The sequence below is a fragment of the Scomber scombrus genome, chromosome 3 (assembly GCF_963691925.1).
Source record: "Scomber scombrus chromosome 3, fScoSco1.1, whole genome shotgun sequence".
Taxonomy (NCBI): domain Eukaryota; kingdom Metazoa; phylum Chordata; class Actinopteri; order Scombriformes; family Scombridae; genus Scomber; species Scomber scombrus.
The window spans coordinates 16,749,621-16,771,739 of NC_084972.1; the positions used below are offsets into that span (position 1 = coordinate 16,749,621).

Sequence of the window (22,119 nt, forward strand, 5' to 3'; positions counted from 1 at the left end):
CTTAAATCAGATGACATTGGTGGTGTATGTTTATAAAAATGTGCATTTTTAACTTCTTTTCCTTCTTTCTGGGTTCAGGCGAATTCCTCAGAGGATATTTTAGTTTATTGATTGTAACCTTCTGTGTCTATTGTATCAAGGTAAACTATGTGACAATGTTTGTGTGTATGAGAGTGTGAATATTTGTGTTTGACTTAACCTGGCTGTTTGAGTTGATGCCTTGCCTGTGTGACCATAAACACACATTAGGCCATGTGGTTGTGAAAGGACTCAGAGACACTCTCACACTTGCATCCTCCAACATTCAATGGCACGAAGGAATGTACAGTTTGTGGCTTTGGTGTCTTGCACAAGCTCTGTTTTGAGAGGCCTTTTTTGCAGGGACCATTTTCAATTTTTCACCATTTCCAGTTATAGCTTTGCAAAGTGATAGGGAATGACATGATGATGAATTTCATCTAAATGTATCTGTATAAACAAAAACATGTGGGTCTCTGTCCCATTGTCTCAAGCAATTGCCTTTTCCAAGCCAACCTTCTGGGGTCAATCTTTTTTTAGTCAAACGAGGGGAAATGGCATTTTTGTGGGAGTGCTGAAACATGATGCAATGCAAAAAATAGAAAAACCATTAATTGTCTCCAGTGAAGCTAATGTTTTTTCCGTTCTCTTTACTGTGGTGCTTTTTCTATATTTTTCCAAGACAGAGGATGGAGTTGGAAGCAGGCTGCGGGTTCTGCAGAGGCCCGTAGCTCTTGTCATTGAGCCAAATGTTGGTGAACTGGCACGTGAAACGACACAAGCTTAGGCAGGTCCAGGCTCATATGCAGGTACACTACATTCACAGTAAAAATAGACAGCAGATAATAGCTCTACATTCCAGAGATGTGAGTTCTTTATTCAAGCTTTAAAATCTGCAATGCAGCAAAGAAGGACTCTCTCTAATAATACCTAATTAGCAAAAAGCCTATGGATAAGCTAATAGATTAATGCATATGGTGTGTATAGATTTTACACACTGTATCACGTATTACACAAGCAGTAAAGATATTATTATGCATATTATTATCCTTGATTTTCTGCAGAAACTGCTGATTTTGCAGAAAACTAGTTGTTTTATGTTTCCCTGTATTGGTTTTCTGCCTTTTTGTTGCAGTTGTAAGCAATAATATAAGTAAAGCTTTAATACAGATAAAATATTTTTCTTTCTTATGTAGGAACATTTCAGAAACAATAAAACCTGAAACTTCCAATTGATTACATAAGCATAAAACATGTATGTATGTATTTTAGCCTTTAATGAGGCAGTTTTATGTTTATGATGGAATTGTGGGTTTGCTTGTAAAGCTGCGTGTTGTACTGAACAGAGGAAGTGAGATGTGACCTAAGAGGCCCTGTTTGACCATGAGAGCCAAACCAAGGTCTCCTGGGATATTTCTCCTGTGTCATCTCAACTGTTATGATTCCCATGAACCTCATGGTCTGGTTTATAGTAAGCAGAAGAAGCAAGCAGCTGTGTAGTTTCTAAATAAAGCTTGTGTGATAGTTCAAATCTTGTATAGGTCCTGTACAGATTATAAAAGGTAGTCTACAGTATAAAGGGCATCCAATATTGATCAAATTGTATCATTTTTTAAGGGTTCTACTCATTATGAGTAATGACAAATGATCATTTCTGTAGTAAACACTGCAATGCAAGAAAACCTACTGTGGAGGTTGGCGAAGTATGGTTCAGTTAGATATAAGAATCAGAATAGGAACAGCAGTGAATGAATGACTCCGGAAATTAACTCTTAATCTTGGCCAGGTTTTAATGGGGGAGTTTTGCCTGGTAACTGAGAGCAGATTCTCTGACAAGTGAAGGTCCAATATTAAATGTTCTCTCTGGTTTTGTTTACACAGACATTTCATTGCCAAAAAAGAAAGAAAGAAAATAGAAAAGAGCATTAATCACATTCATTCTCTGTCAGACTGCAGGCTAAACACCCCCCACATTTCACTTCCTGTCCTGCTCTCAGCTAGTTGATAGGTTAATAGGAATAGCATGCTTGTGTGTGTGTGTGTGTATTTTGTGTGTGTATTTTGTGTGTGTGTGTGTGTGTGTGTGTGTGTGTGTGTGTGTGTGTGTGTGTGTGTGTGTGTGTGTGTGTGTGTGTGTGTGTGTGTGTGTGTGTGTGTGTGTGTGTGTGTGTACAGTATGTCTGAGCAGTCATGGGAAGAGTCCCATTTCAGTAAAGGCAACATAAGTGCTAAGTTGATACTTTCTATATCTGTGACGGAGCGTTTTTCTGTTTGTGCAGCACACAAGAATTTAATCTGTGGAAGGCAAACATTGTCGGGCAACTGTCCAACACATAACTTAACTGTTAACTGGTTAACTGCACACAGCTTCATAGGCACTTTATTTGAATCAAACCTTTCCATGATTTAATTCCAGGATATACTGTACTGAATGTACAAACCATGGTTTTCTCCTTCCCAAACCTGCTTTTTTGATAGTATCACATGATGCAAAAATGCTTCCAGCAAAATGGCCTCATGATGTCATTTACCACTAAACATCTCAGTGACAGTGTTTCGTGTGTGGGATCAATCGAGGATCATGTAATCAGAGTCAGCAGCTCCCTGTGAGCAAGTAAAAGTCATAGAAACAGTGGTTCCTTTCTTCTTAAAAGAACCAAAAGAAAATCACAAGATCTTGTAATTATTATTTAACAGAACTAAAGCAAGCTTCTAACAATTCCACTGTTTTCTACTGTGCAGCAGTTAAACGGAGCACTTTTACTCATTGTCGTTCATCCACTTCTGACTATTTTTTGCAACTTCTGACTGGAGAGAGATGGAGCTCATTAAATCTGTTCAAGTGTTTCACATAAGCACTTGTCCCTTGCCCATATTTATTCACATGAGTGCAGTGAATGAGTATGATCATTGTTTAATGCAACTGAGTAGAGAAGCATCAAGAGAACCTTACTGGAGCAGAGAAATAATTCTGTTACATCCCTATTGATTGTAATAACTGCCTGACACTCCCTGCTGTGTGAGTAGACCAGTCAAATGGGATGGATTATAAATTCTTTTTGAGTAAAATATGACACAGTTAAATGTTCTAATTAGTTTGTTTTAATGCACGTTTAATGCATCTCTGCAAGTATTGCAGAGATGAAGAGTTTGCCAAATGTTAATACATGCCCTTCTCATTCTGTGTACTGAAGGGATAATTATAACTTGGGTGATGGGAGTGAGGGATTAGTGAGCATGAGTTCAAGGCTGCCCAAGACTATCGGACAGGACCAGTAAAAAATCCTCAACACCTTTTAATTAACGAGAGATTTGTTGTGTGTAGACTACATTATTCTGGACCACCCTGTAAGTCGGTGATGCGTCAGCAGGTTTGGTCTAGATCATTTTGTATGCCAAAATGAAAACCTGCACATACTGTCAACAGCTACAGAGAGTCTCACCATAATCAAGGTGGCAGACATCATCTGTCTAAAAGCTTGAAAGGTAAGTCATTTTAACAGACTCCTGTATTTGATGCATCAGCTTTACCTCTGTGCCCAGTATAAAATGTTCCTCTAAAAGCAGTTTGAGACCCATTAACATAGTGATAGTGATTGGTGATTATTGCCTTATTGGCATTATTTACAGAATAATAGCACAGGTTTTAAGAGGTACATTTGCATTTTGAATATTAGATGAAGGAGGTGGTCACAGAAATGAAGATAAGGAGCAGAGGTTCAAGATCACGCTCAGCCTATTGTCGTGTCTGTATGTAGAGCAGGGATGCAGAGAGTGAGATCAAAAGGTGGAAAATAAAGGAAAAATCAAACTGAAACTATCTGCAGGTGGGATGAAACCATTTTCAGCGGGGGGGGGCAGAAAAGCCTGTCAAGCTCTTATTGTATGAAAGTCATCCAGTTAAATTAGGGGTTGATGGACGGCACTGTAAAGTCAGAACTTATTTGGCACCAAATGGTTGATGTTTGCAATCACAGACACTGCATCTTGTAAATACAACTTTTTTCTGTTACTTCTGTATATTGTTTGGTCTTGGGTTGTTATTTATTTATTGTTCATTTTTATTTAGATTTACGAATGATGCTGAATATAGAAAATAATCTCCTCTAACACAGATAAATTGTGTCCTACGTGGGGGAGAGTATGTGCTGTTGAGTTGAGCTGTGGGTTTAATCCGTTGCTTCCTTTTTCTTTCCTCTCATCCCCTGAATGATTCTCAGTAAAATGGGGAAGTTGATATAATGATGCCCTTATCCAGCTGTAGACCACTGGGAACCAGTGTACGCTAAAAAGGAAAATCAGCAGTGCAGCCAGAGAATGCTCTGCTCTGCTTTCTTTACAAATATTTCTTATTTTTCCATCACTGGTTGTCACACACTTTAAGAAATGTTCAACGTAGTGTGAATGTTGCAGCTGTGCCCTGATAACAGTTCATTATGCTGCTCAGCAGTGTGCCACAGTGACATTCCACCAGGAGACCTAGATAAACAGGCTAAGACAAACGGCACCCAGAAAGAACCATCTCTCTTCTGTAACCCCACATGCCCTCAATATGAGGCATGATTGGTGAGGCTGGCTGCAGCAGGGAGCATGGGAAATCCCTTTTGGGAACACACTTTATCTTTATAATGTCTGGTGCTATTTTTCCTATGAATTGATGAATAAAGCTATTACGGTAAGGCAGAGGTGAAGTGATCATTAGCTTATCTTGGTGCATATGTCACTCCTTTGTATCATTGTTTTTTTAAACTTTCCCTTAGAACTAATGGTACCATTAACCAATGTGTGTGCATGGTTTGGCACCACCTGTGAGGCTAAACCAAAAATAGGAGTACGGACTGGGTTAAATGATGCAGGGGTCTGTTAGTGAGACGTTATGCTTCATAAAGCAAACGGCAGAGTAAACTTCTGCTCCATCTGCAACCAGCTGCTTCGCCTCTCTTCACCTTTCACTGCACAGACACATGGGGAATTACCTCATCAGGCACACAGAGCTCTGTGTGTTGATACAGCCTCTGTTTTTGGCTTGTAAATAGCTTGGTCATCCTGTTTAATGCCTCTCCAAAGGACTCAACTTTTAGTTGAGTAACAACAGAAATGTTTTGATAAATCTGAGTCCCTTGGTATCTAACAAATATGCTCCAAAATGGACTCAAATGCCCTTATTAGTCCTGGAATAACTTCACATATTATCAGTGTGGCTTCTAGTCTCTTTTAGGATCAATTTTAAAGTGCTTTTGATCACATACAAAGCTCTGAATGATCTAGTGCCAAAGTATATAACTGAGCTCCTCACACGATACTGTCCGAACAGGCTCCTCAGGTCTGCCAGTCTGGGTCCTCTAACTATTGCACAGTCCAGAATAAAATGGGTTATTGAGCCTTTGCAGTGCCTGCCCCCCAGCTCTGGTACAAAGCATCAGCAGCAATGTATGTATGCATGTATATTTGTTTCATCATTTACCTCTTGCAATTGTCCCTAATGTTGATTATGTTTTGAATTCCCTCACCTTGGAAAGCCCTTTGTTCTGTAACACTTAATGCTTATTCCCCGAAATGTGCTCTATAAACAAAATTATTATTATCATTCAATGTATATTTTCTATTATATACCACTTACACATGTACTATGCATCTATGAACTCAATCATGCATGCCCAGAATATCACATTTCTAATATAAACAAATTAACACACTCTCATTTGCTATACTGCAGACACAAGTAAATGCCTCTTTTAGCTAACTGGCTGTAATAAGCAGTAATGAAACTCAGATGACTTTGGCGGAAGCTTCGTTAAAAAAAGAGGCTTCAAATGTTTTCTTGAAATTCAAAATGATACATACAGCACATGAATAATATAAATAAGAATGTCAGTTTTAAATTATGAGAACGTCTTTATTTCCAATGTCTACATCACAGCATATAAAAAGTGAACAGTCATATAAAAATAATGTGAGTCTAAGGGTTGTCCAGTCTGTACATGGCTTTAAGTGAGAACTGGTGTGTCAGATGTAACTAATGATATCTTTGCAGATAATCGGCTGCCGGCTGCCTGATTTCATGAGGGCTGCAAAGTGGTAGAAGTCTGTGTCCAGTTCATTAATGCCTGAGTGGGACTGGTGGAAAAAGGGGACTTTAGTCTGTGATGCCACAATGGGACAGGACAGACGTTTTGAAGCATTGGCAGCTCTATTAACATGAGCAGACTCTGTGGGTCTCATCCTCACTCTGTCGCCTACACTCTTAGAAAATCCAGTTAGTCTTTTTCTCATGTTGACAAAGAAGCCTCTTCCCGACCTGTGTCTCGAATTTGGCGTCAGCTCAATGGGCTCAGGGCAATCTGGCAAGTCCATCCAGTTCTGTATGAGATCAGCAAAGCTATTGTCACCAAGAACCAGAGGTTGGCGGTTGCGTCCTCTGGTCAATAAAGAGTTTGTCCAGTCATCTGGGTCGCTGACCTCAAAAGATGTCCATCTCTCTAGACAGGCGTCAGAGGTGGATTTGGGTCGAATACGTCCGCTTGGTGCCCTGTTTGTGCGGAGGCAAGCTGAAGATGACACACGCACATTCCTCGTCCTCCTGAGCACCACTCCATCATCTTGCCATGATGACTCAGAGTAGCCTGAATCAAACTCCAAACTCTTCTGACTGCTGGGAGAGCCCAGCCTGAGGCTCAGGCCCAAACGACTACTTGCATCATCTTCCTCCTCCTCCAGAGGACTCGCCAGGCAGCAGGCTGAGTCATAGGTACTGGCCGTGCTGGCATCAGACATCCGCAGACGCGTTCGGTGTTCTCGCTGCAATGCTCGCTGCTGACAAGCATGTGCCACTGCAGAGTGGCGCACTAAGGCTGGGAGTTGGGTGCTGATGGGAGCAAGGGGGCATCTGGCTGCAGAGCAGGTTTTCCGCAGATTTTTCAGGTCTTGCAGTGACCTCATCATATACTGCATCTGCTCCCGTAGGCAGTCACCTGAGTCACGTAGACAAAGCTGAGGAAACAAAAGAAATTGAGTCAAACAAATGTTGGCAGTAAATGAAAACAATAACATAAGTACATACATTCATCAAAGGCAGATGACTGGAAGGATTCAAAGTGTTTATAACCAACTGCTGCACAGTGCTCTAATAATAACAAGAGTTCAGTAAATGCAGAGTATCACAGGAACAGCTTCATGGGCATGCTGAGGCTTGCTCACTTCAATGTCATATTGTCAAATTTCAACATTTGAAAGAGCGCCTTTTTCATATTGTATTCGTGACGGCTGGGCGAGCCATGTTCAAATTCAACTGTTCAATAGACACATTTCAACACAAAGCAAATGTATCTGTCCGTTGATTAAGTCGACCACACCAACACAATAAGTGAACGCCCTATTTTCACTGACTCAGAAGTGCCAGACAGATGTTATTACAGAGAGATCTGTGCTCATTTCTAACTTCAACAATTTATCTAAAGAAGGGCAGGGGCAAAGTAAAAACAGCTGCACTATATGAAAGAGAAACTGGGATCTCATGGATCTTGATTTAGCTACACAGTTCCTGCCGCTTTAAGGGTGCAGCATGCCTTCCTATGAAATTCACCATTGGCACACGAAGGCATATAATACGAGGGCATTTCCTCTCTGACTCACAGTTGTGATTGGTCAGAATCAGCCAGTGAGCGATAGCGGCCCCCTCTCAAACTCAAACACAGTATGAGAGATCATGTGACAGTGTGTGTGAAAGGTTTTGAAATGGGAGTGAAGCAGGGAAAGAAAGAAAAAGTCCCAAGTTATTTAAACAAGTATTGTCTATTCTGAACTCAACTTGCCCACAAAGATTAGTTTGCTCTATCTTATTGAAATCTTTTCAGTTGGGAACAACATTAACTCCCAGACTATGCAAAAGACCTCCAGCTTAGTGTGACACTGCCATAAAAAATGAGAAACTGAGCTAACGGAGAGGTAAGATATGTAAGCACAACCAGCAGAAGAAAAAAAAGCACAGGATGCAGGTTCATTTCTGGCTACAGAGGTCACTTACAACACAAGCCAATATAACAGCACACTTCTTTCCTCCACCAGTGTCAGTGCAATAACCTCTGAACCTGTGTGACCCCTCTCCTTTGAGTCTGCACTGTCTTTTCAAGCATTTGACCCTGTTCAAGACCTTCTGCCCCCATTTTGTTCTCATCATAACTCTGCTAGATGTTGCAAGAACTTGAGAAAGTATACAAGTCATATAGTCATGTGCCAACACAGACAGAAATGAAAAAAACAAAAACTAAATACTCCATCACAGAATGAACAGAAACTGCAATTATACTGATATATATGTTCTGAATCAGTAGGCTATCAGTGAATGCGGTTAAAAAGTCTCCATATGCTTCTTAACTGTCATTATGTACTCCATCAAACACTATGGATGCATCTGAGCATCACTGACTATTCAGCCGTCTGCTACATTGGCAGATGTTGTCTCCATATGTTGGAAGACCACCAAACCTGGTCTTCTATTCTGATTAAAGACAGTTGAGAGTTTACTCTTCATTTTAAAATAGCGCTCCAGATGCGCAAAAATATAATAAAAAGCGCAGTTTTGATCATTATAATATAAAGTTTTTAGAGAGAAAACACACTTACCATTTATTTTCTTCTCATCTGTTAAGCTCAACTTCTGCAAGAAAAAACATGAACCACTTTTTAAACTAGACCACACAGACACATCCCCTCCGTGAGAAATCACAGCAGCTTTTAAAAAGTAGGCAGCACAAGTAGACACCGCTCACTTCTAACGCCACAGGCTCTGTCTAAAGGAAATATTCGGTCCCATAAATAAGGTCAATGTCCCGGTTCCACAAGAGGTGTTGCGGGCCACAGTGTCACCAGATCCTGGCTCCAGCTGCTTGTACAGAGGCAGATGTGCTGAGTGAGATCTTCAGCTCTGTTCGCCTCTTTTTCACGGCTCCAGCCAGTCACGGCCGCTCGCATCTGAATCAGCCAATCACTACGCAGGAAGCTCACAGTCTGCATGCGGCTTCACTGAAGTGCAAGAAATGCAAAGAGGACTCCCTTATCATTTAGACCTTATCCCACAAGCATAACAACGTGTGTCTTTTTTTGTAATTTTAGCTCTATAAAAGCTGGAGAAATATTGACCAAGAGATTGAAAACGTTAATCAGAATGTGTCTTTGCTTCACCTTTAACTTTAGCCTCAAATGATAAAGGTAATTAGCCCAGCAAAATTGCAGGAGACCATCAGTAACATTACTGTAAACACACTTCATGTAGTTATTTAGAATCAGCCTCAGATCCATTTCACTTTTTGTATTTTGTTGAACTGGGTGCAAGAATTTGAGTTTGTTTTGCATCTTGCAGCTTAAATATATGTAATTCTGTGTCTTCGCTCATTATTTAATGTATTGTATTGTTCTGGCTATGGCTGTGAGGATCATTTTCATTACTCACTGAGTTTGGTTTACAATATGTCTCATATATGTCCAAACAAAGGTAGCCTACAATTTCCCCAAAGTCCAGCATCTTCAAATAGCTTATTTTGTCCAAAAAACATTTAAAAAGTATATTCATTTTTAAGAAGACAATCAGCAAAATTTCACAATTCAGAAACTGGAATCATCGTTTTTTGTGTAATTTAAATACATTTTCAGTCAATCAATTCTTTGTTTCAACTGTATTATTACATATTTTTGTAATTAAATCTAGAAAAAGCAGTCAAAGTTGGTTTCTAATCCCCTAGCACTTCACTCTCTTTTCACTTTTTCATGAATGTTTAAAACTCTATTGTTAAAAAAATTCAAGCTTCTTCTACTGATGGCTCATTCTAAATCACTGAATAAGAATGTAAACAGCATGCCTAAATGTAAATGTAATGATCTGCACCCTAATTGGGCATTGAGCCTGTAGCCTTGACGATCGTTTAGCACTCAACCCTCCATTCATATTATTCAGTGAATAAATGTTCATGCTAACCTGATGGGTTGAGAGGAATGCATTGTTTGTTGTGGAATAATCCAGATCTGATGGGCTGCTGTTTACGTACAGATTTGTCTCAACATCATGTCTTAGCATAAAGGTAGGCATGCCCTAACCTGTTTAACCAAGGTGACCCAGACCCCATAATTTCTACACGGCCGTCCATAAAGTTGGAATAAAATATTTTTTACCTCTTTCCATGAAATGATTGTGAAAATGGGATTTATTCTTGATAGATAAAGTGTATATATTCTCAAAATTGTATTGATCAATCTCATTGCACCTGGTCAAAGGTGATTACTGATGTGTACAAATAGAAAATAAAAAGAAGAATGTGTCTGACAACAAAATTATTCCAACTTTATGGGCAACCGTGTATAAAGTGAAGAAAATGGCTGATAAAACCTTTGACATTAATACGATTATGTTGATCTGTTGATGCTCACATACTTGCAGGCATTTTACTACACAAAGCCTCAATATATAAAGCGTGTATGAAAACAAAAATGATAGAGTGCTATCTGCAGATTCTTCATGCCAACATAATGTTTCTAGAAAAAATACAAAAGACCCCATTAAGGATGGTTCCACCTAAAGCCCTCCATTTCTAAAAAATCCACCAGCCCATACACACTTGACTATCCATTAAGTAATTACATGGGACTGCTAAAGGATATACTGTATGATTATGTCAGTTTTCAGTGCAGGCTAACCTTTTGTTCTGAGCATCTCTGCTTCTCCCATTGCTTAATGGATTTAATTATTGTATAAGCTGGTACTTGAATACAACCCATGTGCCTTAAGGTCACTGATAAACTGTTATCAGTTTTATCTTGGCATTACAGTTATAAATATTTCAAGGCTGATGCTCATTAGGATGAGCACTCTGGTAACCAAGGCAGAGCGTACAAAATCCACTTCTACATCATTGCACTCTACTGTCCTGATAAGCGGTGTTCCGTCTCACTGGTCCAGATAGGTTCTTATAGGTTATAGATAAGTTTTGAAGCACCACATTTTAAATGTGTATGTCATTGTCATTCACTGAGTCTCTAATTTTTAAAAGTCTGGCTTTGAGGGAGAATAATTCATTTTCACAGGTGTTTTTTTGTAGTCATGCTCTATGGCTTCAGTAGATATTTCAAACCTGTGAATATGGAGGAAACCATTTGAACACTTTACCAGCAAGATAATCTTCTTTCACTGTTGGGTACACAAAAACTGTTATGTTATAGTTCCAGCCTCTGTGTCAGAGGATCATAGTGGGACTGGTGGAGTCTTCCAGGTGTAGAACTACAGCGCCCCCTAGAGAAAGTACTGCAGAAGGGTTGAAAAACTGGATTAAATCAAATCAATGAGCAATAGACATGCATGGTTTTGTATTTGATGACAATGTGCATATCAGTAACACAGTTCACACTAATTCATAGAATTCAGTCGGAGTATATCATTGGCAAGTTATATTGAATTGGCTGAAAAGATATTGATGATATCCTCAATGATAGACCTCGAGAATGTGCACATTTTCTGAGCAACCAAACATAAACCTAACCTTTGTGTTAAAAGACAGCTGTTATTGCTCTGACATCACTGCTACCTTTCAGGGGGTAAGATTGAACTGTAGCATCAAAAATAGCACGCCCAAATATCCATATGATTTTATTTTTTTACACAGTAGTAACACCTCTGTCACTGACATCTTTTCTTAAGTTTATAGGGCAAATCAGTTAACATGCAAAGTGTTGATTATGCTTTTTTATGTATCAATTGGCATATAATAGTAGTATTATATTTATATTGGCATAACATTTTAACAAGATGACATTTAGAGCTCCTGTCAAATATAAGGGTTAGGGTTAGGGTGGTCCTATGTAGATAATAATTGGTAATTATAGACTTTTATAGTGTCAGCTTATTCATTGTACATATAGGCGTAGTAACAGCATTGTGCTACAATCATACATGTGAATAAGGATGTGAATGAACCACTATGAGGGGCCGTACAAGCCATATTTCATTCTGGCCCTCTCACATACATACATTCTCCTTTCACATACATATATTTTCACTCTCACATACATACATTCTCCTTTCACATACATATATTTTCACTCTCACACACATACATTCTCCTTTCACATACATATATTTTCACTCTCACACACATACATTCTCCTTACACATACATATATTTTCACTCTCACACACACACACACATACATTCTCCTTTCACATACATATATTTTCACTCTCACACACATACATTCTCCTTTCACATACATATATTTTCACTCTCACACACATACATTCTCCTTTCACATACTGTACATATATTTTCACTCTCACACACATACATTCTCCTTTCACATAAATATATTTTCACTCTCACACACATACATTCTCCTTGCACATACATATATTTTCACTCACACATACATATATTTTCACTCTCATATTTATACATGTTCATACTATAAGTAATATATGTATGTAAAAGGAAAATGTATGTTTGTGAGAGTGAAAATATATGTATGTGTAAGGAGAATGTATGTGTGTGAGAGGGCCAGAATGAATTATGGCTTGTACGGCCCCTCATAAACCACTACACTGATCCTGCACCTTCAATCTCCAGTATTTATTCACATCAAACTAATCTCAGACCCAGTCCTCAATGACACCCTTTCTGTAATATTTCACATGATATTCATGAATGTTACTTACAGTACATCTGTAATGCTGTCAGTTTCTCTCTCATGTCGTTTTAGCTCCATGTAGTTCTCTTTCACTTCTTAATCATTGAAGTATGATCATTACTATTCTGCAGAGCATCTGGAGATGATTGGCAGGCTGAGTGTAGAGGAGGGACGGTGCATGAGGACACAATCATTAAGTTAATACAAGCATAATTAATTAGCCTTCTTATCTGAGTGATATGGATTACACCACTGACAGCTTCTCATCTACTTGATGCAGTCCTGATTCCAGACCTGAGGCAGGATTGAAGCATAACTCTGCTGAATGCGGAAATTTGCATATTTTCTAAATATGTTAAATTTGGGAGTGAATCTTAATGTCCACTTCTGCTCTCAGATGGATAGTTAATGACAATGACAGGTCATTTGAAAATTGCGGTCTGTAATACTTTTCCTTGTCATGTCTTCTTTTCAGATGGTTTCAGTCTGTATTTGTGTTAGTGTGGAGAGGTGTCAAGACCGCTAAGCGTGTTAACACCACTGAGCTTTGTGTCCTTCAAATATATTGACAACAATCCTTCATTTAACAAACTCCAGCTTAGAGATGGACAACTGCAGACATGGCAGCAGCATAATAAACAGTTTTGAAAAAGCAAAATTAGTTAGTGTCTTTACTTCTTTCCAGTGTGGAGTGTTATGTTTTTGTCAGTGTTTTAAATGTATTACAGGTAATCATAGGTATTAAGTATTAAACATACCTGGATACAACACTGAGATAAATAAAAATGACCAAGAAAGTCTGAATCAGTTGTTGTATGTTGCCTAGAATGTTGTGACATTTACTGTAGATGTCATGCACTGTCATGCTCACTAGATGGCACCATCAGTTCATTTAAAAGTCAGTCCCTGAGGTGGGCGTAATGGTGATGTTGACTGATGTGTCTCGCAAGCATGAAGCTGAATTATTATAAGGCATTTTTAACAATTCTTAACTATTTCTTTACATTAGAAATGTGTTTAATAGCTAACAGACAAGATAACAAACATAGCTAACAAATTCTCACAAAATACCACAACTGTAGAAAAATCCAGTTTCTGAGCAGTGTCAGGAGGATGTGACCTTTTGACCTGAATTACACTACTTTGTGAGTGTTGATTGGGTTGCGTCACCTCAGGAGAATATGAGGGAGAATAACATACTGTGCTTACTTACTAAAATAGTCACTAACGCATGAGCAATTGACATCCAAGAATATTAAGTCTTTTTTATTTTATTGCAGCGTAACACTACAGCAGTTAATGTCATCATTTAGGTACTTCCTCTCTGATTGAGGATGTGTTGACTGAATTCGTCTGCTCCAGTATAATCCCGAACACACTTTGGTCTTCATGGCGAAAAGATGCATTGCATTAATCTCTTGCTCCCGCTTACTTTAATGGTGTAAAACTGACTCATTTTAAGAAAAGCAGTGAAAATTGGTGGATTATTCTAAACCTCAAGTGCTTTCAGTATATTTATGTTTGCAATCAAATCCTCCAGAGCAGACAAACTGTGTGTGAAGCAGTCAGTAGAAACAGTGTTGCAATACAATAACATATACACACAACAAAATGGAGAGGAAAAACAATGTGCAAGAGTCAGGTGATCTCTACTTTTATTTAAATTAAATCATATAGGACTTTAAAGCATTTTAATATTTACCAAAAACACTAACTTTTTTTTTTCTGAATTAGATTTTCGTCTCTCATTAATAATCACTATATATTCATAGGTGCTAGGCAGAAAAATGGAAGAAAAAAATATAGGCGCACAGTAGGTCAAACAGTACTGAAAAGCATATCTAGGAATTGATTGTAAACAGAAGTCAAGGCACAAAACATACAGCAACAGACATGGAAATGATACTATAAAAAAGTGAAAGAATGTTAGGTACACACAAACTTTAAATATCAGTTAGAATTTTGCCATAATTTCTGCCTGCATGTGAAGCCATTTTTTTAATTAAAAAAAAAAACTTTTAAAATATTTTTGTTTTCATTTTGTAGGAATGTTAGGTAATTTGTGCAGATTACAGAGCTAATATTTGCCATGATGAGTCATGCAGAACAATATACGGTTTGGCTATGAATGATGAACTTATGTAAACATTATTTAAAAAAAAAAAAAAAAGCACTTTCCTTTATCAATTGTATTTTATGTCCATGCCTGTGCTTCATCTCTTAAAAAATAAGCTTCATATGATTAAAAGTTTCATAATTTGCACATCAGTTTCTAAAAGTAAAATGAATGCATTTATATAAAAAAGTTTTCCTTTGCCTCCTATAGTAATTGAAAAAAAGAAGAAAAAACAAAAATACAATAATAAATGTTGATTTTTGTGGTCATAGCCCAAAGAGAGTTAACAATACGAGCAACTGGATCAGCAATCATTGCAATTCTGCGAGGCTCGTCAGGTTTTCAGTCTCTTAGGTGTCTTTATAAAAAGCAGATCAAAGCAGAAATTGTGGTTGGCCAGTGCAGTCATTCATGATGTGTGTATATTCCCCCATCTATACGGTCATCGGAGCTGTTCAAGTAATCTAGTAAAATACAAAAGACAAAACACACAAAAATCAGGCATCTCAAGACAGACTTCATTTTGTGATTTGTTAAAAGATCCGACTCATGCTTCTCACCTTGAATCCTTCTCACTTGTATTTTAGAAGAGGCCACAGTCCTTCAGGTTGTTCTTGATGATGACGTCAGTGACGGCATCGAACACAAACTGCACGTTCTTGGTGTCGGTGGCGCAGGTGAAGTGAGTGTAGATTTCCTTGGTGTCCTTCTTCTTGTTCAGGTCCTCAAATTTGGTCTGGATGTAAGCCTGGGCCTCCTCGTACTTGTTAGGGCCTGAACAACAAGGGAGAGTTGAGAGTGACTCAGCTTCATTAGTTTCTTCTCCAAATCAAATGTCAGCAGTTCCTTGAAACAAGTGTAATTTTCTTCATGATGTCTGATTTATCTGCATGATTTTGCTTTGTTTTATGATTCTGTCACAGGAACACAGCAGTACAACTTAACTAGAAACAAGTGGGAGTATCACACTCTATATGTGTGTGTGTGTGTGTGTGTATATAAATATATATATATATAAAATCTGAATAAAACATTTTTCTATAAACTGAAATTTTTATCAATCTATACCAGTGTACTCAGGGAAGCAGATGGTCAGAGGGCTGTGGGCGATCTTCTCCTCAAAGAGATCCTTCTTGTTGAGGAACAGGATGATGGACGTCTCTGTGAACCACTTATTGTTGCAGATGGAGTCAAACAACTTCATACTCTCATGCATCCGGTTCTGGGTGGGACAGACACAAATGTGGAGATAAAGGGATTATTAGAGAGCACAACTAGGGCACATGAAGGAAATGAATTCACAGAAGCCCCGACCTCCCTCCCCATCTAAACCATCCTGGGAATGGGCTTTACTCTGAAATCATTTTTAAATCTAAGGAGTATAAGTGTAGCCATCATGTGGGCAACTCACCATCTCCTCATCCTCAGCCAGGACCAGGTCGTAAGCGCTCATGGCTACACAGAAGATGATGGCTGTGACTCCCTCAAAACAGTGGATCCACTTCTTCCTTTCTGACCGCTGGCCGCCAACATCAAACATCCTGCAGGGACACACACACACACAGTGTAAACATGCTGTTTTTGTGAGAGAGAGAGGGAGTGGATAGACTTGAGAGCAGGAGTTTTTCACTGACAGAACAATGAAGTAGTTTCATGGTCTCCCTCTGGAGATGTGTGTGCTCTCTCTCTCTCTTTCTCTCTATCCTGTGAAAACATCTCTGCATTTTCTCTCTCTCTCCTCTCCTCTCTTCAGACCAGGGTGTTCACTGCACTGGTCTTGTCATTGTCTTGTCATTTGTTGGCATTTTCGTACAGTGCAGTTGCTGTGGTAACAGGCAACCTTAAGACGGTTTGTAAAGTGGCAGTCGCAGGTTTTTTACCAAGATCCTATGACTTATTCATGAAGGTGGAGGGGACCTAGACACGAGAGAGGATGTTCGTCTGGAAGGTGCCATCTCATGTTAAGAGGACGTTTTTTCAGCTGGCAGCTTAAAGGTAGACGTGGAAAACACCAAGTGTAACGGTTTGTAGCATCTCAGAGTGACACACTTTTTTCATTACAGCAGAACTTTGACTCTCACGGTCACTCAGCTTTAGGCTGAGTAAGCACAGCTCATTAGAACAGTGACATACTTTAGACTGTTTAGCTCACTAGTGCGCTCATCTCCAGCACTGCTTACATAAGCTAAATATATCACAGCAGTACAGCACTGAGTAGACTGCTCTAGGTAAACATACGCCAGTTGGATTTGGTTTATGTCTTCTACAAAGAAATAAAACACATCAAGACATAAATATGAGACTTAATATTACACACAGTTACATTTCCACTACCTCCATGAAGTAAGTAGTTAAAGTGAAGCCTGACTAAAAGCATTCTTTAATCTTTGGTATTTTACAATTTTCTCTGTTGTTTCCAAAGCTGTAGTGGTGACTAATGTCTCCATCAGATATGTTATGGGTGTGTGTTTGTGTTTGTGTGTGTGTGATTGTGGTGACCACAATCTTCATTATCTGAGGAATTGCCATGCCATTACCAGTACACATGAAACAGTGACCAAAATGTTTTTTAATAATCACACATACATATCATTTATCACTTTCCCAATAATTCCCATTACTCATATGTGAAATTCTGTTCAGATAACAATCCAGCTATTTAAAATCCCACACATATGTATTCTTGTTTGTGAGGGCGTACACACATTTATGGTTTGCAGTTTACTTAAGGTATTTCCCCTCTTCTTTTACTATGTGTGAGTAGTAGTAAGTATGGGGTTCCCTTTAAAAACTAAACAAAATAAAAAAACAAACAGATTGTGTGGGGAGAGTGTTTGGGGTACATCCTAAGCTCAATTGCTGAAACGACTCAGCGATTTCACAACAGCGCCACAAATCTGGAAACAAATGTTTTCCTTTCTGTGAACTTTGACTTTTGGCTTTCCGAGAAGGGGAAACACCGACATACAGCGCTGCCAAACAGTTTTAGTACGTAAAATCTATGACTCATAGATGAATGATGATGAATTTTCCTTGGTTGCTTAGGTTCAATACTCAAAAGACAATCATTATGGTCAAAACACAGTGAAATACTCTCAGCTCATTTTCTAACAAGATATGATGATTTTTGATTTCTTTCACTTCGTATTTAATGTGTTATTATCCTCAAATAAAGCGGCGCTGTTTGAGTAGCCCTCGGAGATCAAAATATTTTTAAATGATTGGTATTACTCTCCGATGCAATTTTTTGTGTAAATCTTTGAGTGCAAAATATTCCAGGCATCCGTGGTGTTAATGAATCTCAGGAATGAGAATGAGAATTAGGAAGCCTAATCAAATAACTGCTGTCACCTGCTGAGCTGAGTCTGACATATCCTGATGGCATCTCATCCTCTCTGATCAATTGAACTACTAGATGATAGTCTGAACAATAGTCTCAGTTGTTAAAAGATATGGCCAGCAGTTTTAAGAATTATAAAAAGGAGAGTCTTACTTGAAATGCAGGTCTTTGAAGGTGAAATGTGTTTCCACAATGCCCGTGGTCTTGACTCGAGTTCGCAGCACGTCTTGCTGTGTGGGGATGTAGTCTGGCTTGGCTATCCTCTCCAAGTCATTTAGGTAGCTGAGGGGAGTAAGAAAACAGATTAAATATAGATCAAATTAAGAGGGTTGTTCTCTAACCTTGCAGAGCCAGAGAGAATCTTAAGGTGTTATGTTAAAGGTGTGGGCCTGAGGAGAGGTTCTTTCAGGTTAAACGTCTCATCTGTTCCCTCACACACACACACGAGAAAAACAGAAGTGCCTCATGCTGGAACTCTAACAGCGCTGGCAGCACAGTGTCGTCTCAACACAGGTGGGTTCAAATTTACGTTCACATTAACATGAGTAGCTGATGTGCAGGCACACAACAAAACAAGGCTGCTTCTTTACCTTTGCTGATTCCATAAGAGTTCACATCAGAGTGTGAAATATCTGCAGCCACCCAGTTTCCTCTTAGTTAAAATGTAAACCGTCCCACTTACACAAGCATTTTTCTGAAATTTTATATCCTCTGACATTTTGAATGCTTTAAAAGATAAGTAAAACGCTCAATCACTAGCTTCACTGAGACGCAATTAATCATGCTATTGAATACAGAGATATTAAAAATGTGCATTAGATACTGCATCCACACCTCAGCTATAAGAAAGCAACTAAAATTGATAAAAAACGGAATAAAATCTTCAGGAAATCAGACAAATGATAGCCAAACATTACCCTAAAACACATTTTGTGACATAAAGTCAGCAGAAAATAGTTGTATTTTCTGAATAAATCAACTCTACCCTGCAACAGGACGACACTGAGCTTTTAGTTTTTTTTTCAGACAATAACCTTCATTTAACCACTGAAGAGAAAAAAGACCCACAGAGACATTTAGCCAAGGCCCTGCCCCCAACTAAGTTGTAAATATGAATGCCAAATTACTCATAATTTTGTCTTAGCCAGACAAGAGGTATATGGATAGCTTTGATGGACTTTATTTATTTTAATCTGAGATTTTGCTTCCTTTGTCAACATTGTCTCCACATTTTTGGATTGTTTTCAATCTATTCAGAAATGTGTTTTTGTGTGTGCGTGCAAGCATGCATGCAAACATGGCCAAATAAAGCAATCTGTCCTTTCAGGCCAGCATGCCTAAAGCCTGATAAAGGCATTAAATAGACCACAATCAACTTTTACAAGTATAACGTTACCATGGGAGACACAAAAGGCTAGAGGCCAAACATATTTTCTGTCCACTTTTTCTGCAGTATTCAACTGCATAAAAAGACTGTTGTATAACACAGTGTTGGTGCTGATGTAATCCCATACGAGCTGCAGCCCAGGTGTAGATATTAAAGCCTTCGCACCACTACTTCATGCCACGTGTCTGACAGTTTAATGATAATCCCCCCCAACAGAGTGCTTTCGGTTGCTTTTGTAGTCCACACATCAGATACTGTAATGCTGCTTAATTTGGCCAATGGGTTCATAAGCCTCGAAGATTAATTGAATTTGGTCGGCTTACGCTGCAATCAGGAAAGTTACTACATACTAAAGCCTGACCGATAAATAAGTCAGGCCAATATTTCAGCCGATGTCAGCTCATTGTGGGTGTATTGGTATATATGTCAAAATACATATATGCCAAAAATACTGCAACAGTGTCACCATTTTAGTTTGTCTACAACAGAGTAATGACAACTGTTAATTGCCCAATATATTTCCTAGTCATAATTCTTAAAAAAGACAAAGTTAAAGGAAACTTTAACTTGAAAATTCTCAAATGTCATTATGGGTAACAGTTGGGCTATATTACAGAGACTCATCAATGACCACATAATAGCCTTTTCAAGATTTTTACAAGCTATGTTAAAACCACCCTATCACAGCATAATTCCATTTTTTTTCAGTCCACTGGTGAAAACAACTTTCCTAGTTAAAGAAACAGGATGGTTTCTGCTGTTGAAAGCTGGCAAATATTGCAAAAAATTAGAAAAGGAGAGACCATTTCATTTGTATAAACACAGACGTGTGAAAAGGTTAGCCTTGTTTGCTCAAATAATGACAGATGGATCCAATATTTTTGAATGTGCAGCACATGTCCCCACGACTATAAAACCGATGTGTCAGAGAAGAGAGGTCTCTGCTAATGTGTGCCATCTCTCTTTATGTTCTCCTTCCTCTCTCTTGCTCTCAGCAGGTACTCAAACATGGACCACGGTGCCAGACTTATTTAGTCCTCTATTACAGTAACCGACTCTCTCATCACTGTAAAGTCTCCATGCAACATTGTACCTTGTCCACTCTACCAGCAGAGTGTTTGCAGGTCATGGTTGCCAGGTCTGTGTGACAAAACCAGCACAATGGTCAATCAAAACCAGCCCAAAACCACACCTCTAAATATGCCTCCAATCCAACCTCATTATTATCATTACCAAATGTATTGCAAAACCTACAAAGCAATACCATAACTGTTATTGTGCCAGCATTAAAAGCAGTTTTCCCCAAACAGGACTTTCACCTGAGTCCTAAAATGGCCTTGTATAATTACATACAGTACATTATAAAAAAAAATATAGCTCGGTGGTATAGATCAGTGGTTCTCAACCTGGGCACAGATTTACATCACATTGGGCCAGATGCAAGAACCACTCGTACGCACAGATTCATTCTTAAACCATGCGTACGAGTGATTTACGAGGATTTGCCGCATTCACGGATGTGAACTACAGGGGATGTAGAGAAGGGGGGGAAAGTATATACTATGTCCCGTTCATTAAATTGCACTTCTGAATCCATAATCATGATGACATTACTCTGTTTGTAAAATAATTAGGCTATTTAGTATAAAGAAGTAGGCTATTTAACAATTTAGGTAGATATATCAGTCATTTGAACTGACAATTGAAACTATGATATAATGCAAGCGTACAATATAAATATTAGCGGCCGAAACTACAAAGCGACTTGTCCACAGCTACTTTTCCACAATATAAACTGACTATTTAGTAATAACTGTTATTCATTTAATTGAAATATTGCTTATCGAAGTAATAGTTCCCTCCCTGGCTGATGACATCCTCTGGCATAATTCATGTTCAGTCATTTTTGTTTTTATTTCTGTGATGCTGCGCGCAACAGCTGAGACAGCGTTCACAGCACGGGTCATTTTTCCTCATTCTTTGTCTTTCTCAGGACCTTTAATTCCACCACTTACACACTACATAATAATCTGTGTTTCTGTTGATCTATTTCTGAGAGCGGGACCTCAGTCTGAGCGCTCGTAAAGTTCTTATTCTTAGTCTTTAGTGCCATTTTCATGAATGGAGCTTCTCCACAACCTGCCGGTCGTCTGACCTTATATGGTATTTTGGGGGCGTCATTCATGTTAATTTACTATTCTCGGGAACGCGCGTTCATTTAGAACAGGTGGGATTCATCATGTTTACGAAGGTCATTTACGACTGTTTCCTGGTGAATCCGACGTGGCACACTCGTAAAATCCACCTCACGAGAAAAGTACGACAGATTTAAGAAGAAAATACGAACATAATCATGCATCCGGCCCATTGTCAGTGTGTGTGTGTGTGTGTGTGTGTGTGTGTGTGTGTGTGTTGCATGTTGGCGTGTGTATGTGCTGATCTGGAGCCAGTTTGGTAGGATTTGGGTATAAATTAGTTATTTAATTTAAAACATTAATTTTTATTTATAGATATTCATGTATTATGCATGTAAAATAAGTCTACCCAACAAGTGGACAAAAAATTTAACTTGTGGCAACACTTCAGCTTCTG

At 38.7% G+C, this 22,119-nt stretch overlaps 2 protein-coding genes across 2 annotated transcripts in view; both read right to left on the reverse strand.

Annotated features, from left to right (window-relative positions):
- Window positions 1-5,939: 5,939 nt before the first annotated feature.
- Window positions 5,940-8,898, reverse strand: LOC133977859 (PAK4-inhibitor inka2-like). Its single transcript, XM_062416156.1, has 2 exons — window positions 8,641-8,898; window positions 5,940-7,008 (listed from the first exon to the last, which is right to left on the reverse strand). The coding sequence occupies exons 1-2, from the start codon at window positions 8,641-8,643 to the stop codon at window positions 6,025-6,027; spliced, it is 987 nt and encodes a 328-aa protein (XP_062272140.1). The 5' UTR covers window positions 8,644-8,898; the 3' UTR covers window positions 5,940-6,024.
- Window positions 8,899-14,696: 5,798 nt separating this feature from the next.
- Window positions 14,697-22,119, reverse strand: part of LOC134005219 (guanine nucleotide-binding protein G(i) subunit alpha-2) — a 60,857-nt gene continuing 53,434 nt past the window's right edge. Inside the window, exons 5-9 of the mRNA XM_062444266.1 lie at window positions 18,294-18,422; window positions 16,212-16,341; window positions 15,869-16,022; window positions 15,361-15,574; window positions 14,697-15,264 (exon numbers count right to left, since the gene is read on the reverse strand). Of these exons, the coding sequence (XP_062300250.1) occupies window positions 15,384-15,574; window positions 15,869-16,022; window positions 16,212-16,341; window positions 18,294-18,422 (604 nt within the window). The 3' untranslated portion in view covers window positions 14,697-15,264; window positions 15,361-15,383. The remainder of the gene's footprint in view (window positions 15,265-15,360; window positions 15,575-15,868; window positions 16,023-16,211; window positions 16,342-18,293; window positions 18,423-22,119) is intronic.